Source organism: Brachyistius frenatus, unplaced genomic scaffold, assembly GCF_029030835.1.
Source record: "Brachyistius frenatus isolate BFR_SWC_R1_liver_20210118 unplaced genomic scaffold, ASM2903083v1 Contig_11, whole genome shotgun sequence".
Classification (NCBI taxonomy): Eukaryota; Metazoa; Chordata; class Actinopteri; family Embiotocidae; genus Brachyistius; species Brachyistius frenatus.
The window spans coordinates 1,142,957-1,165,860 of NW_027210610.1; the positions used below are offsets into that span (position 1 = coordinate 1,142,957).

General features: G+C 41.1%; 3 protein-coding genes across 4 annotated transcripts; 2 read left to right on the plus strand and 1 right to left on the minus strand.

Moving 5' to 3' along the window:
- Window positions 1-150: 150 nt before the first annotated feature.
- On the plus strand, window positions 151-10,286 carry eif2ak1 (eukaryotic translation initiation factor 2-alpha kinase 1). Of its 2 annotated transcripts, none has more exons than XM_069691359.1 (15): window positions 151-541; window positions 2,058-2,225; window positions 2,378-2,514; window positions 2,716-2,759; window positions 2,841-2,940; window positions 3,033-3,113; window positions 3,223-3,316; window positions 3,438-3,486; window positions 3,947-4,322; window positions 5,195-5,303; window positions 5,473-5,579; window positions 8,999-9,113; window positions 9,223-9,302; window positions 9,475-9,708; window positions 10,012-10,286. In XM_069691359.1, exons 1-15 carry the CDS (start codon window positions 370-372, stop codon window positions 10,135-10,137), a joined length of 1,992 nt encoding a protein of 663 aa, XP_069547460.1. In that variant the 5' UTR covers window positions 151-369; the 3' UTR covers window positions 10,138-10,286. The 2 variants fall into 2 exon arrangements, with proteins under 2 accessions (XP_069547460.1, XP_069547461.1); XM_069691360.1 differs by lacking the exon at window positions 151-541 and adding an exon at window positions 1,604-1,878.
- On the minus strand, window positions 5,573-8,835 carry LOC138616816 (ankyrin repeat domain-containing protein 61-like). Its single transcript, XM_069691361.1, is given in 6 exon segments — window positions 5,573-6,332; window positions 7,043-7,243; window positions 7,524-7,695; window positions 8,036-8,130; window positions 8,461-8,470; window positions 8,472-8,835. Coding segments are annotated over 6 exon segments (1,308 nt in total). The 5' UTR covers window positions 8,708-8,835; the 3' UTR covers window positions 5,573-5,738.
- A 666-nt stretch (window positions 10,287-10,952) lies between the features above and the next one.
- usp42 (ubiquitin specific peptidase 42) lies at window positions 10,953-22,808 on the plus strand. The gene is made up of 18 exons (XM_069691364.1): window positions 10,953-11,028; window positions 12,322-12,571; window positions 13,375-13,581; window positions 13,735-13,845; window positions 14,074-14,173; window positions 15,885-15,952; window positions 16,068-16,138; window positions 16,267-16,349; window positions 16,450-16,561; window positions 16,680-16,820; window positions 17,111-17,211; window positions 17,500-17,665; window positions 17,807-18,514; window positions 18,611-18,693; window positions 18,896-20,062; window positions 20,907-21,202; window positions 21,303-21,368; window positions 21,459-22,808. The coding sequence occupies exons 2-17, from the start codon at window positions 12,331-12,333 to the stop codon at window positions 21,362-21,364; spliced, it is 3,717 nt and encodes a 1,238-aa protein (XP_069547465.1). The 5' UTR covers window positions 10,953-11,028; window positions 12,322-12,330; the 3' UTR covers window positions 21,365-21,368; window positions 21,459-22,808.
- The last annotated feature ends 96 nt before the right edge of the window (window positions 22,809-22,904 follow it).

Genomic DNA, 22,904 nt, shown 5'->3' on the forward strand with positions numbered 1-22,904 from the left:
TTCTCAGCGTTTTGATGCTGTACATTTTGTATTTATATTAAAACACTTCGTCAGTGGTGATTTTACACCCTGTTTTTTATGTATTACCATTTTCTCTACCAGTTAATCTTCAAGTCCAAGTGCGTACATTGTCAGACGGTCCCTCTACATGTTGCTGTAGAATCATGGCCGTCCCTTAACTTTACGGACCGTGTGGGACTCACCACGGAGCGTTCATTTCTGACAGTTTCTCGCAATGTGAATATTAATAAGCTGCGATTTGACGAGTAGTGTGACGCCTCTCACGGCAGATACGGGGCAGCCGTTTAAAAAAAAAATAAAAAAATAGCCATTTGTTTTTGTCAAGTCAGCATTTATTTTCACACGAGAATGTATAGCTCCACATCCGAACATGGACCCCTGCGGCCGGACGAAGGTTCCGGCAGCAGCAGCAACTTTTTGGTCCGCCGGAACCTGAAGCCCATCAGGAGGCAGGCGGCTGAGAATAGTTTTAACCTGTTAAATTTATCAAGCGAAGAGGACGATGACGTCCAGTTTGACAGTAAGCATCTTTTCTTTGTGTACTTTACCGCTGCTGTACATAACGTCCCTGCTTTGTAAATATTGGTGTCGTTTCTCCCACATTGTGTGACTTGTTGTTAGAATAAAATGTCAGATGTTTGGCCGCCGAAAGGGTTGATAGGCTTTCTGCCAACATAATCGGGCAGGGGCGTAGTTAAGGAGTTAGAGGCCAAGTGAGCAACAACGTGACTGTGAGCCCTCTTCTCCCCAACCTGCTATTACTACTCTGGATTTAAACAACATTGTTGACAGTTATCAGACTGTTTTACTTGCCAGTTTCTAACATACTGTTTTATTGTGAGGCACATCAGGAGACAAACTAAGTTGACAGTCAATGGAAAGTTTCCATTGTTCCAACATTAATTGTAATTGCTTCTATTCATCTTGATAAGTGGAAAATAAACTCTAATAATAAACTCATAAATACACTCAAGCACAGTGTATTTATGAGTTTATTATTAGAGTTTATTTTCTGCATCAGTCTTCCCATTTGAAATACACCTGTATGTTTGGGCTTCTGTCTGTTCAGGGTGGGAGAGCTGACCCTAAAATAATATAATATTTCAAGGTAGGTTGACAACGATATTCTTAACACAATGACAAAGTGCTGACAAAGTATTTGATTATTAATTTTTGATAATTAATCAAGAACATACAATTTCATCATCATTACATCATCATTACCCTTCGAAAATTCCCATTATCACGATATAATTTTTTTTTAAATCACATAAATATACAAATGTATACAACATCATGAAAGATAAGATATGGCAAACCCCTGTTTGAGTTATGTGCACCCAAAATAAACTCTAATAACTGATACTGTGGTAATGTTGATATTTGAAGAAGGTCTGATGTAATATTTCTTTCATATGGCCCAGGCAGGATTTTAGCCTAAATATCACATTGTAGGAGACTAAAAAAAACAACATTATGATGATGTAATATGACGTTAAATCCTCAGCAATTGATGTGTGCTTCATAACAAGTCAAGACATGGCTGTCCTCCACACATCTTCGCAGAGTGAAATAGGAAAAGTAGATGAGCAGTCTCCTTCACATTCTTGTTCCCATCGTGGTCATGTGTGCAGTAGGTGGAGGGGGGCCGGCGTCCACTGGACATGGCAGATAAGCACTACTGCTGTCCACGCCTCCTTATGTATAAACAAGATGAGCATATTTTGCCTTGGAGTTGAACAGGATAATCATTAGTATAGCTCCGAGTACTTAGTATTGCAAGGGTGATTTCATACAGAAAGATGGACCTCGGAGAAAAAAACATTGTAAAAATGATAGCAAAAGTTATTGAAGAAGGTAAGAAACATTTACTTTTGTAATGAAAAGATATTGTCAGATATAATCTGAACTCTGTTTTGTGCAACAATATTAAGTTGTAGCCTTTTTAAGTGGACGTAAGGTCTTTTATTATAATTCACAGCTGCTTGTTTTTTTGTTTTTTTCATTTTACAAGTTTTTCTTTTTTGTGTGCTCAGCTTCAGACTCAGAAAATACACAAGAGATGTGGATGGCCGGTCGGCATTACCCGTCCATCCAAGAGTTTGCCTCAGCCATCCCCAACCACCTCCTCCTCGGGTCCCTGCTCGAGCACCTGTGCTTCGTCTATGAGAGCAATCCGGCACGCTCGTGTATGCTGTTTAAAGGTACTTACTGAGATGTTGTACTGACAGTTAAAAGCTGGTTAACAAACTGTAAATATTGCGTTCCTGTCTGTGCGTCAGGCTAGGTGAAGCATTTTGATGTTGCTATTCATCCCAAATTCAGTATTAAATGCTTCTGTTGCCCCCCCTGATAGCGATCGGTCAGCGTTTAGCCGCCATGAACCTTCTCTCACCGTTGGCCATAAGTGATGAATTCAGCACCGTCAGACTGCAGCACAACCGGGCCTTCACTGAGCTGCTCAACGCTGTCAGCTCCTCCCTCTATCCACAGGTAACTAGACATATAACTAGCACATTCATATACAAGGTTCTTATTGTAGCAGTGTCAGGTTTGATATTGGGATTGTCGGTTGAAGGATACCAACATTTTTTAACAAATTATTTAGTTATAAACTAAACCTTTCACAATTTGACCCTTTTATTCTGTGTTTATTGTTGTTCCCACTGTGATTATCTTTATCTTTGTTTCCAGGGCCAGCAGCGTCTCAGCACAAACACTAACTCTCCCGCTCTCAGGTAGTGTACTTTTAATTATAGTTTTTCATGTTGTGTCACCTCCAAAGAATATATAGGGAGACTGTTTTTGCCTTCCCACAGACCCAAAGAGGGACTGTTTCAAGCGCAGACTTCCCGCTATCTCAGTGAGTTTGAAGAAATGTGTAGACTTGGAAAAGGCTCGTATGGGAATGTTTTTAAGGTATTTTTTACTCTGTTTGTTTTTTCTCTATCATTTAACTAACTCCTCCAAAGACCAGAATTGACTTGATCATCTCTGACATCATTTTATAGGTTCTGAACAAACTAGATGGACAGTTTTATGCTATGAAGAAAATTCTCATCAAAAAAGTCTCAAAGGAAGACTGTATGAAGGTGAGCCATCAGCATTTGAGTGATCAATAGATCCTTTTTTATAATAGATATAAAATACAGAGAGATCAGACTCATACTGTGGCTAATCAGATTGTTTTGTTGGGTCCAGGTCCTCAGGGAAGTCAAAGTGTTGTCCAGCCTGCAGCATGTAAATGTTGTGGGCTACCACACAGCATGGATGGAACATGTTCAGCCTGCAGCATGTGAGTATTTAACTGCTGCCCTGCGACACATTTACTGGGCTGAAATGAATGAAGGTACTGTTCACGGGGACTGGAGAAGGATCATGAGACAAACTTTGTGTTTAAACTGGCTTTGTTGCAGATCCCAAGTCTCTCATTCCTGCACTGGAGTCTCATGGACTACAAGACAGGTAGGATTAGAGACACTGATGACATTTTCTGTCATTGAATAAACCAAATAATTAAATTATTTTCAAGAAAATAATTAAAAAAATTTAACCAGGAATGAAATTCATTGTAAGTTTGAGTGCCGGTATTTGTTAGGTTTGTTGATGATTAACATTTTTACCTTCTAGCTGAATAAATTACCTACTTAATTTATAGCACATGTGAATGGATAAATGTTATATTAATACTTTATTGATCTTGTGATTGCCTACTAAAGTTAATTGTTTAATATATGCAGAAATAACAGTTAAAGTGGGTTCAACATTACATCTAAGAATCATGACAAGTAATATTTTTAACTGGTAGTTAAATAAAAAAAAATATCTCCAACCCTATTTCCTGTGTTTATATCAAGGCATGTACATACAATAGTCGTCATTACTTCGTCCAACACTAAATCTATCTCAGCTCTCTCGTTTGCAGTTCTGATGACAGTCTTGACAGCGGCAGCCTCAGCTCCTCTATAATTTTTCAAAGCCTCAGTCAAGCACCGACGGATGCTGCCTCGTGTGCCGACGTACCTGCGAAAGAGACCCAGCCTGTCAAAGCCTTAGTGTCAGTCCAGGAGGGTCAGGTGGTGTGTCCCAAGACGATGCATCGCCTCCCAGAGAACTACGTTCCCTGTGTGTTCCTGGAGGGTCCAAAGCTGAGCTCCAAATGTCCTGCTGTGACTTGGGACAGTTCAGCACTGTTGGAGGAGGAGAGCAGCAGGAGTAGCATCGAACTGAACAACAACGCCTGCATTGATAAGGAGTGTCAACAGTGGGATGACAAATGCACAACAAAGCCTTCTAAAGAGGTAGGTGGTGAAAGGGGCTTCCAGGGATCAGACTAATTACTGGAAAGATAAAGATAAACATTGCCACATTTTATTACTAATTGGAGGTAACATTTTTCACTTTGATGGAGTCATTATGTTTTCAGGTTGTCCGTTTGTCCATTTCTCGTGAATGAGATTATATCAGGAACACCTCGAGGGAATTTCTTCAAATTTTGCACAACCATTCACACAGGTCAAGACTGACCTAATTAGATTTTGGGGGTCAAAGTTCACCATGACTTCACCAAAAACAGTCAATAATTTACTTTCATATCATTTCATTCAAATGTCTAACAGGATAAAATGATGAAGTGATGACATTTAATATTCAACAGGTCAAAGGGCAACTTTTCTGTGCCATCAGAACACTTTTCTGGCCATAATTCAGCACTGCTGAATTGGTGAGACTAATCTTGGTTGTCCATCTTGAAACTGTGGTGACTGTATAGATCTTCTGGGCTGTCAGGTTGAAGTGTGAGAAGCCTTCATGCTTTAGAATTTGTAGCTCCTTTGCAGCAGCATTCATTTTTACCACATTATCTACTGTCATGGCTACAACTTTGTGTTCTACCAGAATCAGCTTTTTGTCCAAGCATTCGAACACATACAAGGAATTTGACTGTTTTATTTCTCTCAATGAAGTTACGCATTTAAAAAGCAGACATACATCAGAACAAGAACAACAAAGCTCAACAAAGTCACATCAAATTGAATTTTATATCCGTTTCACAAATCATAGATGTAAACTGCAACTTGGCAGGTTAGTGGAGGCAGACAACCGCGATGCAGTAATTCTAGTTGTTCTCTATGAGGATGTAAAGTTTTCCGTTTCTGGTCCTCTGTATCTGCAGGTTCAGTTCCACCTGATGCTCTACATCCAGATGCAGCTGTGTGAGCGCTCACTGAAGGACTGGATCTCTGAGAGGAACGTGAAGCCCAAAGAAGCACAAACCTCAAAATGTAATTGTTTAACACATTATGTAACATAATTTTGTTCCAGTTCAGATTACATTTACTGAAAGCCCACAACTTCAGATTTCTCATCAGTTTCTTTTCATTTACAAATGTCATTTAGTTACATTCATGCTGATTTTGGAAAAATAAATATACTGTATGTTTGTATTTTCAGGTCCCTATGCCTGTGTGGATAGTGAACTTACACTTAGCCTGCTGAGACACATACTTGAAGGGGTGAACTACATTCACTCCAGGGGAATCATGCACAGAGACCTCAAGGTAAGGCTGATAGAATTTGTTTCATCAGTTTATGTTTGTAAATTTGAGGCTATTAAATTTAAGATGTCTCTGCAGTTTAAAGCAAACTGTTGCAGTCATGTGCAGTATAGTTGGAACAAGGTATCAACTGGGAGTGATGTCCAACACATCATTTACAAATTACTGTTCACCATCTGTCCCAAAGGAGATGTTGTGTGTGTTCTCCCACTGGTTGAAGATAAAGTCGTAAAGCCTCTCGGGCAGGACCTTTCTCAGCTCTTCTCTCTTGCCTCGAACATGTTTCAGATAGATGTCACTCTTACAAATATCCTGAAGTCTCCGTGGCTGCTGAATGAGTTTCATTAGTTGGTCTCTTTGTTGATAGAAACATGGTAGGGTCAAGGTTAAGGGCAGGTGGCCGTTTTGGTTGTAGACGGTGAGCGGTGAGGTCAGGCTGAGGAGTTTCACCAGCAGAGAGCTGTTCTTCACATTAGACCTGTGGTTCAGGAACAGGAATAGACAGTTCTCCCCTGCTCTGCTCAGCTTGTTGATGTTGGCTCCGTACTTCAGCAGCAGGTCCACCAGCTCTTTGTTGCCCAGGCTGCACGCCTCCTGAAAAGGTGTCATCCCAGCCTTGTTCACTATGTTGGTGTCGGCCCCTCGCTCAAGCAGCTCAGAGATGCAGCTGATGCCGTCATCCGTGGCTTTAGTGGTCTTTGTAGCCGTTGCCACGGCAGCCAGGTGCAGAGGAGTGTTCCCAGAGTGCTGCACCCCCTGGCAAAAACATAACATTCATTTAATGAGAGACACATGCAGAAAATATTTCATGTATTTCAACAGGATTACGTTTAGTGATAAGGCTATTTGAGCTTACCGCAATCATTTTGTATAATAGTGAATAGTGCTTCCATTTATCTGTATAAAGAAAGTTGGCAAAACTAACAGAAGCGTCATATTGCCATCACTATTCTACATTGTTTCCCCTTTTTGAGGTTTGATTGGCCCTCTTACTGACATCATCTTGTTGGGCTTTCTTCTTCTGCTGTGATTTAATGGCACATGAGTTGAGAATCAGTGCCTCCATGGTACATGATCAGGTTTATACAATCATAATGTCATTTAATAAGCAGAACAATTCTATTGTAAGTTGTAATTATTTGTATCATAATTAATACTCAGTAAAAATGTCATGTTTGTCACAGCTCTGGTAGTTAAAGGACAAATAAGGGAATCTCTGGGATTTCTTCATGAATTTCAACTGTTACAAGATTTCATCCAAATTTTTGCGTGTGAACAACCTGAAATCGTTTGTGATGTCTGCAGGTAAAAATACAAATTTACGTGATTGACATGTATCAAGGTCACAAGTCAGAGATAAGAGTTATACATTATTTTTTCACGCTTCTTCATTGTCCAAACAATAGAAATACAGAACTTTAAAGAGGAATTATTACAGGGAATATAGTATTTTCAGCAGTACAAACCATGTTAATATCTGCTCCGTGCCTGATCAAACTGGCTATAATATCGTTGTGGAGGATCCCAGCAGCCATGTGCAGGGGCATCATCCCACTGCTGTCCATAGCATTCACATCAGCACCGTAGCTGGCCAGAATTTGGACAGCAGAGAGAGCCCTGTAGCGGACTGAAATATGGAGAGCTGTCTGGTGACTTTTTTCCTCCACCTGCAGAGGAAACAAAAAAAAACACAGCGTATGAGCAATGAGCAATAAGATACATTTTATTTTACAGAATCTCTACGAATGTTTGTTTCAAAAGTTATACTTTTTTTCAGATTGAAATATTTAGGCATTTTTAGTACGTGTGGTCCACCTGCGAATTGAACTTACTTGCATTTTTAACTTGGCCGCACCTTATATCTGTTGAATTTTCACGGATAGGAGCTTTGTAAAAAAAAAAAAAAAAGAAGCTGGATATTAATTCACTGTATGACAAACTCCTCACCTCTGCATTGATGTTAACACCGTGCTCACAGAGCAGCCGTAAACACTCCTCCGCCTTCCGGCACACACTGACCACTGCAGTTTGGAATTTAGATAGTGACTTTGGACAAGTAGTCGGGATGCTCGGCCAGCCGGTTATCACCACGTGTAGAGGGGTCCGACCGAGCTGGTCCCTGTGACACAGACAGACACAGAGACAGAGACAGTACTGTTAATGGAGAACTGACAGCTGTTTCAGTCGTGATAAAAGGAACTACTTATATGTGTGTTGTTGCACTTGCTTTCACTTTGAACGGGAAGTCTTCAAGTCACTAAAAATGAAAATAGACTCTCAGATTATGTTTAATCTTATTTGTTTTATGAAATCCTGTTGATTTTAACATTTACAATATATTTTTTTAATTTTTTTTTATCTTACGCTTACACCCCATAAAAAATAGAACAGGGTCACGTTACACTAAATTGATGGTCAGGATGCTGGGTGTTTATGTCTGTATATGTGTCTGTCCAGACCTCATTTCGGTGTCTGCCCCTGCTGACAGCAGACTTTGCATGCTCTGGACTCTTCTGTAAGTGGCAGCCAGATGAAGGGGAAGGATTTCAAAGCCCTAAAGCAAGACAAGAGAGGACAAGACAAACTAGAACACTGTAAAACACAGATATTTATAGTTTTGTATTGTAGTTTACCACTACAAGAAGTACTTGATTTTTATTTTATTTTATTTTGATAGACAGAAGGACCATGTTTGAGTACAACAACTGGACAGTTGTTTGCTCGTCATTGATCTTGTGGTTATCGCTGTCTATTATGCTAATTTGTATGATTTGGTGATATTATGTGGGATGCTGTCCAAGTGACTTTTTTTTTTTCTTTTCTTAAAACTTAAATTTTAATTTTAATCAGTAATATGAAAATATAGGAGCATTGTTTGATTTACCTTCCAGCAAGTCTCCAGATGCACCGGCTTGTATCTTAAAGAGAAAGTTGCTCCCATACTTCTTTGTCATGTTTTGAATCTGTCCGAGGTCTTCATCCAAAATGGCATCATAGAATTCATTGTTGTAAAACTTAATGATGTTACTTCTCTTATTCAAACGTCCCTTGTGCTCCTCCACCATGATCAGACATCGCAGATTGACTTCCATCTGTGCCTTCCTGTCACAGCTGATAGGTGCTTGCTGCATGCGGGGCCAAATATGGGGACTGATGAAACCCTTTGGGGTAGTTCACTTATGTTTTAGTGTTTGAGCTTATGTGATGTACTGAAAAGATCTTTCTGAATTACTTCTCCTTTTTAAAGTGGCTTCATCCAGCATCTGCACAACACTCGTAGTATCTTTCTTTCCATCTGAACTTTGAGATACAGAAGAAAAAAATATTTATAATGTAATGTCAGATGTTCTGCCCTTAATATGTTGCATATGACAGAATCTGTAAAACATGGAACTAATTGTAATGTCTTTGTGTTTCCACAGCCAATGAACATTTTCCTTCAAGGTCAAGACTGCCACGTTCGGATTGGGGACTTTGGCCTGGCCTGCAGGGATATAATAGTGGAAGGCCATAAAAGCAGCACCTCTCCTGGTCATGGTAAATGTGAACCTCTTGGCTCGTTATATTTGTCTAACGTGCTGTGTCTCAGAATCACCAATAGGTGGAGTCGTTTGCTTTTAAGTGACATTTCTTGTGTATTTTGCAGAATCCACCCATACTTCCGGTGTTGGCACATTTGTGTATGCTGCACCAGAACAACTGAAAGGCTCCCATTATAATTCAAAGGTAAACACATTAAGGGTACAATAACTTAATTATTAGGAATTCATACTTTTTTTTTATACGTTTTTAATCATTTGTCAGTGTTAGAATTTTAGCATCATTCTCCTCTGCGATATCTAAACAACTGTACTGAACATTATTATAATCTGTATGTGTGTTATTGTTGCTCTCACAGTCAGACATGTACAGCCTCGGAGTTGTGGCTCTCGAACTGTTCCAGCCCTTTGGGACAGGGATGGAGCGCGTCCGGACCCTCGGGGACCTGAGAGAAGGGAAGATCCCAGACTCGTTCCGCCACAGATGGCCCGTTCTGGCGAAGTACATAATGAACCTGACGAGTAAAGAGCCCAGTGTTCGGCCCACGGCCAGCCAGCTTCTGCAGAGTGAACTCTTCTGCAGTACAGACAAGGTATTTTGGAATGACTGAATATGCTCCATTTAGCTCTAAAAATAATAACCCTCCATGACTTTTTGTGCTGTAAAAATTTATTATTCAGGATTACTGATCTAAAATTTAAAAAGACCATACACAAACCTACTTTTAGTATTACAGATAGGTTGTATTTTTTTGTTTTACTGTAGGTGTCACTTTGCTGTATGTCACCAGAAAGTGATCTCTATTGGCTTTAGGAAGGCAGAATTGTACTTGCATTTGCACTGAAGTTTCTTACAATAACGACCAACCAGTTTCACAAATATTTTTGCCCTACAGGTGATCCACGGTTTGCAGAAAAAGGTTGAAGAGCAGGAGGAAGAGATCATGCAGCTGAGGAGACAGATCAGTCGGCTTCAGAGCTCACAAGACACAATTAATTTGTCTGAGTTGGATGAGACCTGAGCCTTAAAACTTTCAATAAACTGTCAACACTTGATTTTTTTTTTTCAACCAGTGTTGTATTTAGTTTTGCTGGCTTTGTACAAGTGGTAGAGTATGTGTGTGTTTGTGTTAACATTCTTTCAGCTGTTCAATAAAACCTATTTCTGATATATGTGGTGGGGTTTCTAAGAAGCAATGCGTTACTATCGATCATTTGAGGTGTTTCTTTGAAACCTATAGCATGTCCAAAAAAAATTAACTGTTTCCTACAATGAGAAATGACTGAGTGTATTGTGATTTTGGGCATTTTCTTAATCCCCAAGGGTTTAGGTTGCCCATTTTCTGCTAATTGTGGATCCAACATGTTGCCCAATTTGTATTTTCTAGACATGGTAAAGACTTGGTAAAGACATGGGCACATATATGTTCATGCATAGATGTTCAAACTTTATGCTCTGACCTGTATATCTGATTGAAATATTGTGTTATGGGTCATAGGGATTTTTAGAACTTAAAAAAGAGAAAATGCTGTGCCTAAATTAGTATTTAAAAAAAAAAAGGGCATTTAACTATATATAACAATATAGTCATTTTGATGGCCCGGTTGTTGTTGTTTTTTTACAAATAAATATGCTGGGACCACTTATATAATAATTGCATAGGTTTAAAGCGCATACTGTGGGTTGTACATCATGTACACAAAGGTCAGAGGTATTTACATGCGACGGATCTTCCCGTAACACGTTCCTCACAGCGAAACGGTTGAATGAACCAATCGGAGACCTCGTTTCATCCCAGGTACCCGGATGTACCCGTGGGGCAATTAGCTACGTCATTGTTCACCGCCGGACACCCGCTGGAAATAAGGAATGGATTTACAACCGCTATTAACGTATTCATAACAGATTTCAGGTGAGTCCCGAGTTGCTTTTACGATCGAAGGTCACTTTAACTGTGCAGTCGTGACGTTTTTGTAGGTCTGAGTCGCAGAGCTTTGTTGTAGTAGTCTTACACCGGTTCTCTGTGTCATGTCGGAGACAGCGGCGCAGTGAGCACACACAGCCGCCGGTGTCGAGCCCCTCCTTTCTTACACAGCAAGACGTCCCCTCACCCCGGCCCCGCACATTATAAATTAAATACACATCAAAGTGAAACTAGAAAACCACTCTTTAACGTTCTGGCGCTTCGCTGTGTTTCTCTCCGCCATGTCAGCCAGCGTCCATCACGCCGAGCTAGCCAGCTAGCCAAGTTAGCTCGCCGCATTAGCACCGATATTCCCGCACGAGCCCTGCTCGCCGCACTCCGCGTTAGCTGCGCGTTACGTTTTTCCCGTTTCCATGGCGCCGGCGGCCTCGCGAGCCGCCCTCCGCCCGTCGGTCTTTGTGTTTTCGGTGGTCGACGGGAGAGGAGCGCTTTTAACCGGAGCTCCCGTCGAACACGCGGGTTAACGGAGGTTTCGGTGCGCCGTTTTCATTGAGGTTTAGCGGCGGTGCGTGTTACGGGCCTAGCTGCCGTCTCGTCAGCCAATGTGAGCCCGGTCTGTCGGAGCAGGTGGGAGGGAACAGCTGCTGCTGTAAACGTGCTTCCGACCGGGACATTTTCCTGGTTAGGGTTGGTGAATTTACAAACCTTTAACTTTGTGGCTTTTGCGCGGCTAAATCATTTCAGTCACATTTCGGTCTCGTTAGTTTGTGGATTTGAACATATTCAAAAGTCGATCTTTAAACTCGTCTGGGTCTTACGTTTGTGATTTAAAGGTGATCTCGCGTGTCACCAAGAGATAAGTTGATTTAGTGTTGAAATTACTGCGGAGGCTGAATTACAAATATTTTGCTCTTAACTTCGTTACAGTCTTTATTATTTTTTTTCTCTTAAATAAATCATTCAATCCACCATTGTATGCTTTCACTATTGTTTACGTTTGGTTAAATGTAATAGCAGGATGGCAGTGAGAAATTGGAAAATGTATATATATATCAATGCCTTTAATTGTAACTGATAACGTGATATTTTGGCTGTGGCATTTAGTTGTTGTTTGCTAAGTGTACTGTAATGTAATCCAAACTAGCTGTGGGTGATATGATATCCATCTCCATTTTCATTGTGTACTTATCCAGATATGAGAAAACACCAATCCTTGGAATTTGTTCATGTTGTCTGCAGAACATAACGTTGTATACTTCTGTCTCTCTGGCCCGAATACAGCTATGAACAATGACCATAGTTGACAGATCTTCAGAAAAGTCTGACCACGAGTCAGTCGGGTGTAACCGATCCTCCTTCACCAGTGGAGACGTGGGGATGGATGGCAGTTGTTCCAGCAGCTGGGCAGTGGGTCCCACCATGTCCAGTGACTCTCCAAGGCTGAAGGTTCCAGGAGGCTGCCTGGGCCCGATGCCTGGAGCTGCTGTCTATAACAATACACCCTCCTCTGTGGAGCGGCCCAAGGAGCAAGGTGGGCGGTTTTAATGCATGTGTCTTGAAAGTGGAAACTATTAAGGCTGTTGACTGCATGTATATATTCCATGATGTACAAACCTTGCCCTCCACTTATCCACAAAACAATGGATAGATAGAAGAGTTCCCCAACCTGTGTTTTCAGACAGTGCATTTGTGGCAAAAGTAGGTAGAAAATAAATGCCTTTCAGACATGATTTTCTTGAGATAATTAGGCTTTTTCTCCTTTTTTTTTTTTTTTTTTTTTACAAAACAAACTATGTTTCTGATATTTTTTGTAACCTGTTTTAAAATTGACTGTATTTTATATTCTTTCTAGCAAATTACTAGTTATTATCTGTACATTTACACAAAGCTGCACTAATGGAGCAACTCTCTCTGCTACTGTTTTTGTAGAAGAGTGTGACACAACTGTTTTTGTGGGTGTTGTGTTGCTGCTTCCACTCTACTTCCATTCATCTAGTTATATAACCAGACCAGTTTTGGAGCCAGAGCATGATCAATCACTTGAGCTTGTGACGCAATTGGTGTTTTAATATAAATCAGTATCAGAAAAGACCTGCAGCCCAACTTGTTCAGCTGAAATAGATAATAAACTGTCCTGTTTTACTCAATAGTCAGAATTGCATTATATAACTTTTTACAGTGACAGCTATTATTGTAAGGTCCCAATGCACCTTTCCATGTATCAGTGTGCACTTACATAAGCAAAATAGCACATTACAGATACCTTTATAGGTGCTGGACCTTGCAAATGTATTGAATCTAATTTGACTAATGATTGTGTGTCCGTGTATCCAGTGATAAGTAGTGGCGATGGAATCGACTTGCCCCAGAAGGTCCTTTTCTCCCCAGAGAGGCTCATCCTGAAGTGGACACAGGTTCACCGCATCGGTGCCGGTCTGCAAAACATGGGGAACACTTGTTTCCTCAACTCAGCCCTGCAGTGTCTCACCTACACCCCTCCGTTAGCCAACTACATGCTGACGCGGGAGCACTCCAAAACATGTAAGTTAGTGTTTCATCGTGTTTTTTTTGCACCACGGGAGGTCTTGTGGCAATCATGCAATAATTATCATATTTGGGCGATATCTCTGAGCTGCTTACTTGCCTGATTCATGTCTTACTCATCAATGCTTTGTACATCTGTCCCTGCTACAGGCCACGAGCCGGGGTTCTGTATGATGTGCACCATGCAAAACCACATCATTCAGGTTTTTGCCAACTCTGGGAATGTCATTAAGCCCATCGGTGTGCTCAATGAGCTCAAAAGTAGGTGGATGTCAGTAGAACTAGTGAGCTACTGCCTGTACAAATGTGTACCTGAAATGAAGGATAGGAGGCGCTGTTTGACTATTTACCTTTTTCATTTTGGAGGGAACTTGTCTGATGGGAGTTTGTATTTTGCTGTTAAAGAAGTTTAAACTTTCATGTAACTGTCATATCCTTTACTGCATTCGCATATCTCCCTGTTTTCTGATTTATTTTTTTTCTGCACAGGGATTGCAAAGCACTTCCGCTATGGAAGCCAGGAGGATGCACATGAGTTCCTGCGGTACACAGTGGATGCTATGCAAAAGTCCTGCTTACCTGGAACCAAGTAAGTTTGCTCGTAAACTGTTTATGTTAAAATAAGTTAATGACACACAGTAATGTTTACTTAGGCTGACAAGATCCATAGATGTTTAGTTATCAAATATATTAATATTTGATTTGGTCAAGAGAAGGTTTTTGATTTTGATTTTGAAGAATTTGGTCAAGCTGGTCAAGAGATAACATCATCACAGTCAGAGACGATGGTGTTTGATTTAAATCCTACATTCTGTGTTTTAGCAAGTGCAATGTCTTCCCCTCCCTCTTTTAAGGGCACAGTTCTTGAGATTACATATTTCTAGTACACAGATTTTTTTTTTACTATTTTAATTGGACTGATAACTTTTGATTACAGACCAGGCAAACTTCAGCAGGGCTCTGTGTCCTCTTGTGCCTTGGTGAAACTTTACAGCTCTACTATAGAAAGTGATCTTGCAGCAGGCATGCCAGCTTGGTTTGGTAATTAGTAAAACAGAAAGGGTTGTTTAACTAAAGTCTGTAGGATTATGGGCAGCTGCCACATCTGGAAGAAGTACCATAGTAAAAAAAATAATCCAAAGAAATAAATGTCTTTCACCGTGGATGCTTTTACTTGAAAAAAAAAAAACAACTTAATTCCAGGAAGAAGAGGTTACTTTTATTTAAAGCAAAACAAAGTTGTACCAAAAAAAAAAAAAAAAAATCAACTGTTTATAGTGTCATATTTGTACTGCTGTTCCTAAATATGCAATAAGAGAATGAGAATAACAACAACAATATTGATATTAATAAAACCGGTACCATGTAGCCCTCAAATTTTTAAAACAAACAATATCTCACTCATCCGGTTTGCCTGCTTCATATGAGTTTTTGTCATAATTTATGGGCTTCTGAAAAGCTTTGGATATGGTTGACTGTGTGTGTTTGTGTCTCCTGCTCAACATCCTCCTCATGCCAATAATGTGAAAAGAGAATTGGGAGATTCTATTTATCAGGTACAGCTCAAAGGAAACCACAGATGCTGCTGCACACAGTGCGCTTAACGCATACACACACTGCTACACTGTGTTGACAGGCTGAATGATAATGTCAGTAGATCTATAACATTATGAGCAGCACATTTAGCTATTTTTGCTCTATGTATGTATGTATTTGTTTTCTCTATCTCAGCGTATTTAATTGGTTTCCCTGTGTATGCATATGTATTCATGTGCATCAGGGAGATCGCCTGAAAACAAGTTGCATTGCACCATAAATCACTGCTTTTAATGCATATCTCAATAACACTTGAACTAAAATATGTAGATGCGTAGAAACATTCATGTTCTGCTGAAATAAGCGTAGAGTCATTGTGTACACATACATTCATTCATTCATGCATTTTTAACAAAATCCAGCACGGTATGTTTAATAGATGCACTGGGCTGAACTATTGTGGTTCTCATGGGACTCTTTAAAAGTGATACTTAACTTGAAGTATCACGTTGATGTTTATTCTGTAGGAACAGGTGGCCTCTCAACTAATCACTCCTGCTCTAATTCCTCCCGTCTCACTCCGGCTCCTTAAGCTGTAGTATCTTGTAACTTGTAGCTCATGCACAAATACTGTAAAGTGATGACAGTCTTTTGCTCTGTATCCGTGTAACCAGAAAATATTTGTTGGTATAATAAGACAACCAGAGAATCATGTCACGGCCCTGATTAGTTGAGTCTCGTACTCATCTCTATCTTTGTGACAGATTGGACAGGCAAACGCAGGCAACCACTTTCATCCATCAAGTATTTGGCGGGTACTTAAGGTCCAGAGGTAATTTATTCATGTTGATTTGTTTTCTTGATTTATGTTTTCTAGCATGATGTCATGATTTTACATTTTACAGCTTTACTATACTAAAAACTTAACACAGATTTTTCTTTTTCAGTGAAATGTTTAAACTGCAAAGCTGTCTCGGATACATTTGACCCTTTTCTGGATATTACTCTGGAAATTAAGGTAATTGGACAATAGTCTTTATCACTTGTGTAGCTGATATTTCTCAAGATTGCTGCAAATGTATAAGATTTTGTCAGAGCTGTTAAGAGTATTACTGGACCTTAAAATAGATGTTTCTCTCTGTGCAGACGGCTCCCAGTGTCTCCAAGTCTCTGGAGCAGTTTGTCAAGCCAGAACAGCTGGATGGTGAAAATGCCTACAAATGCACCAAGTAAGACGCAAAGGCGAAAACCGAGGTTTTTTTTGTTTTGTTTTTTCTTAATTCATATATCAGTTTGACAACTAACTAATTGAACGTTTGTTTCCCTCAGGTGCAAAAAAATGGTCACAGCCTCGAAGAGATTCACGATCCACCGCAGCTCCAATGTTCTCACTCTCTCACTCAAACGGTTTGCAAACTTCAGCGGAGGCAAAATCACAAAGGTACTGCGCCACATGTGGACAGTAATATCCTCTAACATCATAGAAAGCAATTATTGCCAATATTACGTGCATAGTTGATTATGATTTTGAAAGTAATCAGCTGTTTTGTGGTCATCAGGATGTAAAATATCCAGAGTACCTGGACCTGCAGCCCTTCATGTCTCAGTCCCAGGGGGAGCCCCAGGTCTACGGGCTGTACGCTGTACTGGTTCACTCTGGATTCAGCTGTCATGCGGGACACTACTTCTGCTATATTAAGGTACTGGACCACTGGCATCTAGTACACATGCACACATTTGTGTCAACACTCCATCAGCAGCCCACTTCAATAGAGGTCTTAACAGGCCGAGAACATACAGAGCAATATATGTACATCCAAAAAATATAAAAACAAAACAATATTGTGTTGTAATATCTGCGTGAACACATTTATGAACAGTGATATTTTTTACTCAACAGTTTTTTTTAAATATATTTAACACTTCAGATCCGATCCAGAAACTGAATCTGCTGTGTCAAACCTGCCAACTCTTTTGTTGTGTCTTGCAGGCAAGCAACGGTCAGTGGTATCAGATGAACGACTCCTCTGTGTCTGTCAGTGACATCAGGTCTGTTCTCAACCAGCAGGCCTACGTTCTTTTCTACATCAAGTGAGTAAAGAGAAATTCAACCACTTTGATTCAGAATTTGTGTTTGGATAGAACAGAACAGAAATGTAATTAAAGGAAGGTTTTATTGTAGGATTCCTCCCCCATGCTGAAAATATGCTATATGCTATGTTATATTAATACAAATGTCAATACATGAATATTTAAGATTAAATAATAAAATGTAGCCATAATAATTGCCACTGTTTTTTTTTGTTTTTGTTTTTGTTGAAAAAGCAGGCTTTAAGTGTCAGGGATTTTAAAACTAAATAATTTCTGTCATGTCATCAGGTCCACTGATGTGAAAAAAACTGGGGACTACAACCAATTGAGCCATAACCCAGGCATCTCTGGTCAGTCATCTCCACGACCGGTGGTGATACCACGCATCAACACCACCGTCCACCACAACAACATTGGCTTCATTGGTCCTCAGCTGCCACCTCACATGACCAAGGTACTGACAAATCTTTGGACATTAGTGTTTAACCAAAAGCATGGATGAATTAAGTTGTCTGAACGTTAGTAATTCAAGTATGTAGCCAGTGTTTGACTTTGATACTCAAAACATGTTTTTGTGTCCTTTCTGTTTCCTCAGAGCAATCTCCACGTCAATGGGAATGGATCTCTGAGGGACTATCCCACCAACTCCAAGCCCAGCACCAGCAGCAGTGTGGTGGGAAAACCCGGCCATGGACTGGCTTCTTCCTCCATCTCCCACTCAATCAGCCGGCCCACAATGATCCCAGACCACGACAAACGGCAGAAGCTTTCATTTTTCATCGGACAAAGCAAACAGAACCGCCCGTCGTCCTCGTCCTCCTCGTCCTCCTCGTCGTCCTCCTCGTCGTCCTCGTCCTCCTCGTCCTCGTCCTCTTACAGCCAGCCGTCCTCTGCCAGCAGCTCCTCTTCCAGCTCTTTATCCTGCTCACAGTCTACCTCAGACGTTCGCTTTGTTCCGCGTCAACTCAACCACGTTAATGGCACGTCTTGCAGTAACGGGGATCACCACACTGGAGGGAACGGGGCGTCATTTCTGGTGCCGTACGGCCAAGAGTCCTCAGAGGAGTCCGACCAGGAGAACTGTGGCACTATGGATAACGGCTGTTTACCCAAGTCTCAGCCTAAAGGAAATAACGGCACGGCAGATGTCTTTGACAAATCTCCTAAAACCACCAACGGAGGGTCAGGAGTGCACCATAATGGCAATGGGTTAAATGGACAAACATATGGCGTCTCGAAATCCAACCAAAATGGACACCATAATGGCCATCACAAAGTGAATGGGCACAACACCCTGGACTCGGTAACTGATATGCTTACTTATTTTCATGTGGAAAGGCTTATCATTAATGGTAGTTTGATGACTACATTAATAAACATGTCCGTTTTGTGCTCTCAGATCTCTGGCAGTAATCATGGGAGTTCATCCTCCGTGGCTTCTGTTGCTACTAATGGATTAGGCACCGACCGAGGTCAACCTAAGTAAGAACAACTTACTGCACTGAGCTGGAAAGCAGCTGTCATCCACATTAAGCAATTAAAAAGGCCAATCTCTAATTCAATTTAAAGGAATGATCATAATTTAAGTAAAAAACAAATTCTTCTTCACATATTTCACACTCTTAATAGATGCTGTGACATAAAGCAGTGCTCATGGGCTTGTTTTCTTTGTTTGTGTTTCCAGCAAAGAGGTACATAATCCTGCCTCGTCCCTGGCCAGTTCGTCTCAGAGCATTCATCCTGCTGCGGGTGAAAGCCAGCACGTCTCCACTCCTGACACAAGGGCTAAAACGCTATCCGAACCCCCGCCTCATCATCCAGCATCCTCCGCTGCTAGCTCTCCACCTTCAGCCACCGCTACAAGGACCCATTCTGCTGCACCTAAAGAATCTGCGCCTTCTTCTGGGCATCATGGCAACCCTGCGGCCTTATCCACACAACCAGACTGCTCTCAAAGCACCAGTGGAGCATCTGCGGCTCCACAGAACGTCAGCATCGGTCAGGATGAAGCCAAGGATCTACCGCAGACCGACGGTCCATCAGCAGGGACTGAAGGACGTACAGACACTAAGGAGCAGTACCAGTCCAAGCCCAGTTGTAGAGGCAGTGAAAGAAGATCTTCCAGGGACAGGGAGAGAGACAGACAGGACTCTGACAGGGAGAAAGACAAACATAACTCTGGCAAGGAGAGAGACAAACAGAAGGACAGGCTGTACTCTGATAGGGAGAGAGAAAGGGAGAGACACTACAAGGACAGAAGTCAGGAGCGGGACAGTGACGGCGACCGTCATCGGCACCGACGGGACTACAGAGATAACTACCAACATCGCTCCAACAGGGATCGTGGGCCTCCTCCCAAACGTTACCACAGAGACGGGGAGTCTGAGCGTCGCCGGGAGCAGACTGTTCATCCATCGAGGGACCGCGATCGCGTCAGGGGCTCTCACCATTACCGCTACTCCCACTACCAATCCAGAGAGGACGTGGACCATGAGCGGAGGGCGTACCCCCACCGCGAGGAGTCTCACGGCCGTCCGAGGTGGCAGCAGGACAGTCGAGAATCCCGGGTGATGAAGGACAAGAGCAACGGCAAGGAGAGGGACTACTACCCCACAAAAGAGTCCTCGCCGGCTCGAGTGCCAGAAACAAACAAGCCCAGGGGCTCTCCGGCACGGGATCGTCTGTCCACATTTGAATCGGCTTCAAACAGGGAGGATCAAAATCACAAGAGGACTTCTGATCATCGGAGCAAGGAGAGGGACGACAGCTCCGACGCCCGTCGCTCTAAGAAACACAAAAAGAGCAAAAAAAAGAAGAAGTCAAAGGACAAAGACAGACACCGTGAGAGCGGGTGAGTGTTGCTGTCTTTGTCTCCGTGCTGACTGGAAGTCCTGCTCCTCGCAGCTAATTTGCCAGCTAGTTTGGAAGTTTGAGCTCCGAGATGCTGAACGATGTTTTCACAGTTTGTTTTATTCAACGCTGAAAATCTGACTTAAAGGTGTGTACATGCCAGCGGGATTTGTGACCTCACAACTAGTTCCACTCCTGGTCCAGTGTGACGTGGGAACTTGATCTGTTTTTCACATGAAAGAATGGCCTTCATGTATTGTTGGAGAAATCTAATATCCAGTTTTATTGTGAAAAATATTTTCACACTAGTAGATTTATTGATTCTTTAATGAGAGAGGACGTGTAGATATCGTTTAACCAGGTATTTGAACTTTTTATGGAAAAATTAGACGTATAAAAAGTCCAACTTTTTTGTTTATATCTTGCAACATCTCTTGAAGGGATCTTTAAATTAAAATATGCCATTTTTAATTTGGAATATGTCATTCGACAGACAAATTTAATTGATAATGGGTCGATTTTGTCATTTTCCAAGTTGTGAAAGGGACCAAAAATTATATTCATCGTCTAGTTTCAGTTTCTCGAATGTAAGGTTTTGTTGCTTTTCTTTGTTATATATATAAAAGTGAACTGATTGTTTTGTGGTTTTGTACTTAAAGTTGAGAAAAACAAGATATTTGAAGACGTCACCCTCGATTCTGAGAAATTGTGACAGGCCTTGATCGAATAATAATGAGAGTAGTAGTAGCCGTTCATTTGTTTTGGTCTTTAGCTGGCGATGAAGCCAGATGCGTTAGTTCATTTTGCGGGTTGAGGACGATCATGGCGTTTTCTGTCTCCCCTAGGAGCTCCGACGTGGATTCAGACAGAGCGGCGGAAACAAAAAAGAAAAAAAAGAAGAGGAGGAGGCACCGGGGCAGCGATCACGAGCAGCACAGCCACAAGTACAGGAGCAGTGAGGAACGGGAGAGCCGCAAGCGACGCTACTCTGACAATAAGGACGGTAAACAGGACAACGGTTTCTCCCTTGAAAAACGGCCCCGCACCGACGCCAGGGACGCCAGCGGTGACCGTCTACCCTCGTCCCATCACACCTCACCGTCGAACGCTTCAACTCATCGCCATCTCAACGGACACACAGGTACGACATCTTTTTCACGTTCAGAGTCATCCTCAGAAATCCCCAGAGTGCCGAGGTGAAGCTCGCTGCTCGATTTTAAAGTGTAGATCCTGTTTTGTAGGAAACGGTTACGGCCAAGCCGACGGCAACTCCCACAGATCGTCCAGTAGCCTGAAACACTGACTCTGTGAGTGGACATCCTGTTGGGTTGACTGTGGACATTCGAGCATCGCTTTGAAAAACAGGTTGTAAAGAGTCCTCTTCTTTCTCCTTTCAGACACATCAACACCATTTTAACAACAGCAGAAGAATGACATCGACAACGTATCGACGTGGTGCTTCTTCATTGGGAATATATTGTATTTTTACCACAACTGAAAGTGTTTCAAATGTTCACAAATATTTTCCTTTTATCGTTTTTTTTGTTTTGTTTGTTTTTGTTTTTTTACGGCATTGATTTATTTGCCGTAATTCTCCTAATTATGGTTTAAAAAACAAAAAAACAAAAAACAAAGTGTCACCTGTTGAACATTTATGATGAGAAATATTAATATATACTTGTATGAACACAAACAAAGCCTGGCGCTTAAACATCTCAACTGCTGCTCAGTGGAACTCAGGACTTGGAAAAACTTGTCAACATCCACAACAGACATCCACCTGCTTCAAGTGAGGACGAGACGAAAGGGAACATGTGTGGCCTACGAGCAGAACCGTTAGGCATCGTGTTGGCTGCAAGAAGTCAAAGATGTCTGCATATCTACAGAGCTGCAATGTTGTTAGTGTGTTTTTTGTTTTGTTTTGTTTTGTTTTTTTGAGCCCACTGGGAGCGGTCGAGCTAATGAAGGGAGATATTCACCAACGGGAACAGAACACGGCGTCGCTGACCGATACCTCCGCGTTAACCCTGGACAGACTTGAGAACATTTCCCAGCTTTTGTTTCTGTCTTTGTCTCCATTTGAAGCCTAAGATTCACGCTGTAATTTTTAAACTTTTTCACAAGATGCAGAGCTTTTTCTTTTTTTTTTCCCCTCTGGATCACGCCTCTCTCTTCTGTCATTCTGGTTTTTCTTTTTTTTTTTTTTTTTTTTTAAACATTCAAAAAGAAAAAGCATCAAAACTTTGTTATCATGGCTGTGGACCATTTGTGTTTAGCTTTTTAATGAAAAATACAGTTTGTGTCTTCTAGCATCATAAAAAAATACTGTGAATTTTATTTTGAACTGTACTATCAGTTATTTTTATACGTAAAAATCCTGTATCAGGATTCTCAGATGTTCTGTTGTTTTGCTTTGTTATGGGGGGAAAAAATGGTGGTAATTTTGACCATATTCTCTGGACTAAAGTCAGTAACTAGTATGGTTTGCTTTGGTTTTTTTTCATCTTCAGACAGAAGTTGGAAAAAAACTGCTGTTATACTTTTAGTTGAGCATGTCAGAATTTATACATTGTATGAGGTAAAAGCCTTAAAATACATTTGTTAATGTCAGAAATTGTAATTTGTTCTTGGTCTCGGACTTTGTTTACAAGTTGTATTGAAATGCATGAAAGATGCTGAAAGATGCTGATTGAGAAGACTGATAAGTTGCCAGGGAATTTTTTTTTTTTTTTTTTTTTTTTTTTTTTTTTAAAGAGAAAAGCTCCTGTCTGCCTTTGTATTATATCGATTAGACTGATTGTAATCGAGCCTCTTGTTGAACAAACTTTCCACTAGTTCTATTC

Bases quoted from the DNA above. Each gene is read 5' to 3' on its own strand.
- eif2ak1 (XM_069691359.1), top strand. From the start codon at position 370: ATGTATAGCTCCACATCCGAACATGGACCCCTGCGGCCGGACGAAGGT. The intron at 3,317-3,437 runs GTGAGTATTTAA...GCTTTGTTGCAG, and splicing joins ACATGTTCAGCCTGCAGCAT to ATCCCAAGTCTCTCATTCCT. The intron at 9,303-9,474 runs GTAAACACATTA...TTGCTCTCACAG, and splicing joins GCTCCCATTATAATTCAAAG to TCAGACATGTACAGCCTCGG.
- usp42 (XM_069691364.1), top strand. From the start codon at position 12,331: ATGACCATAGTTGACAGATCTTCAGAAAAGTCTGACCACGAGTCAGTC. The intron at 13,846-14,073 runs GTAGGTGGATGT...TTTTCTGCACAG, and splicing joins TGTGCTCAATGAGCTCAAAA to GGATTGCAAAGCACTTCCGC. The intron at 14,174-15,884 runs GTAAGTTTGCTC...TCTTTGTGACAG, and splicing joins TCCTGCTTACCTGGAACCAA to ATTGGACAGGCAAACGCAGG.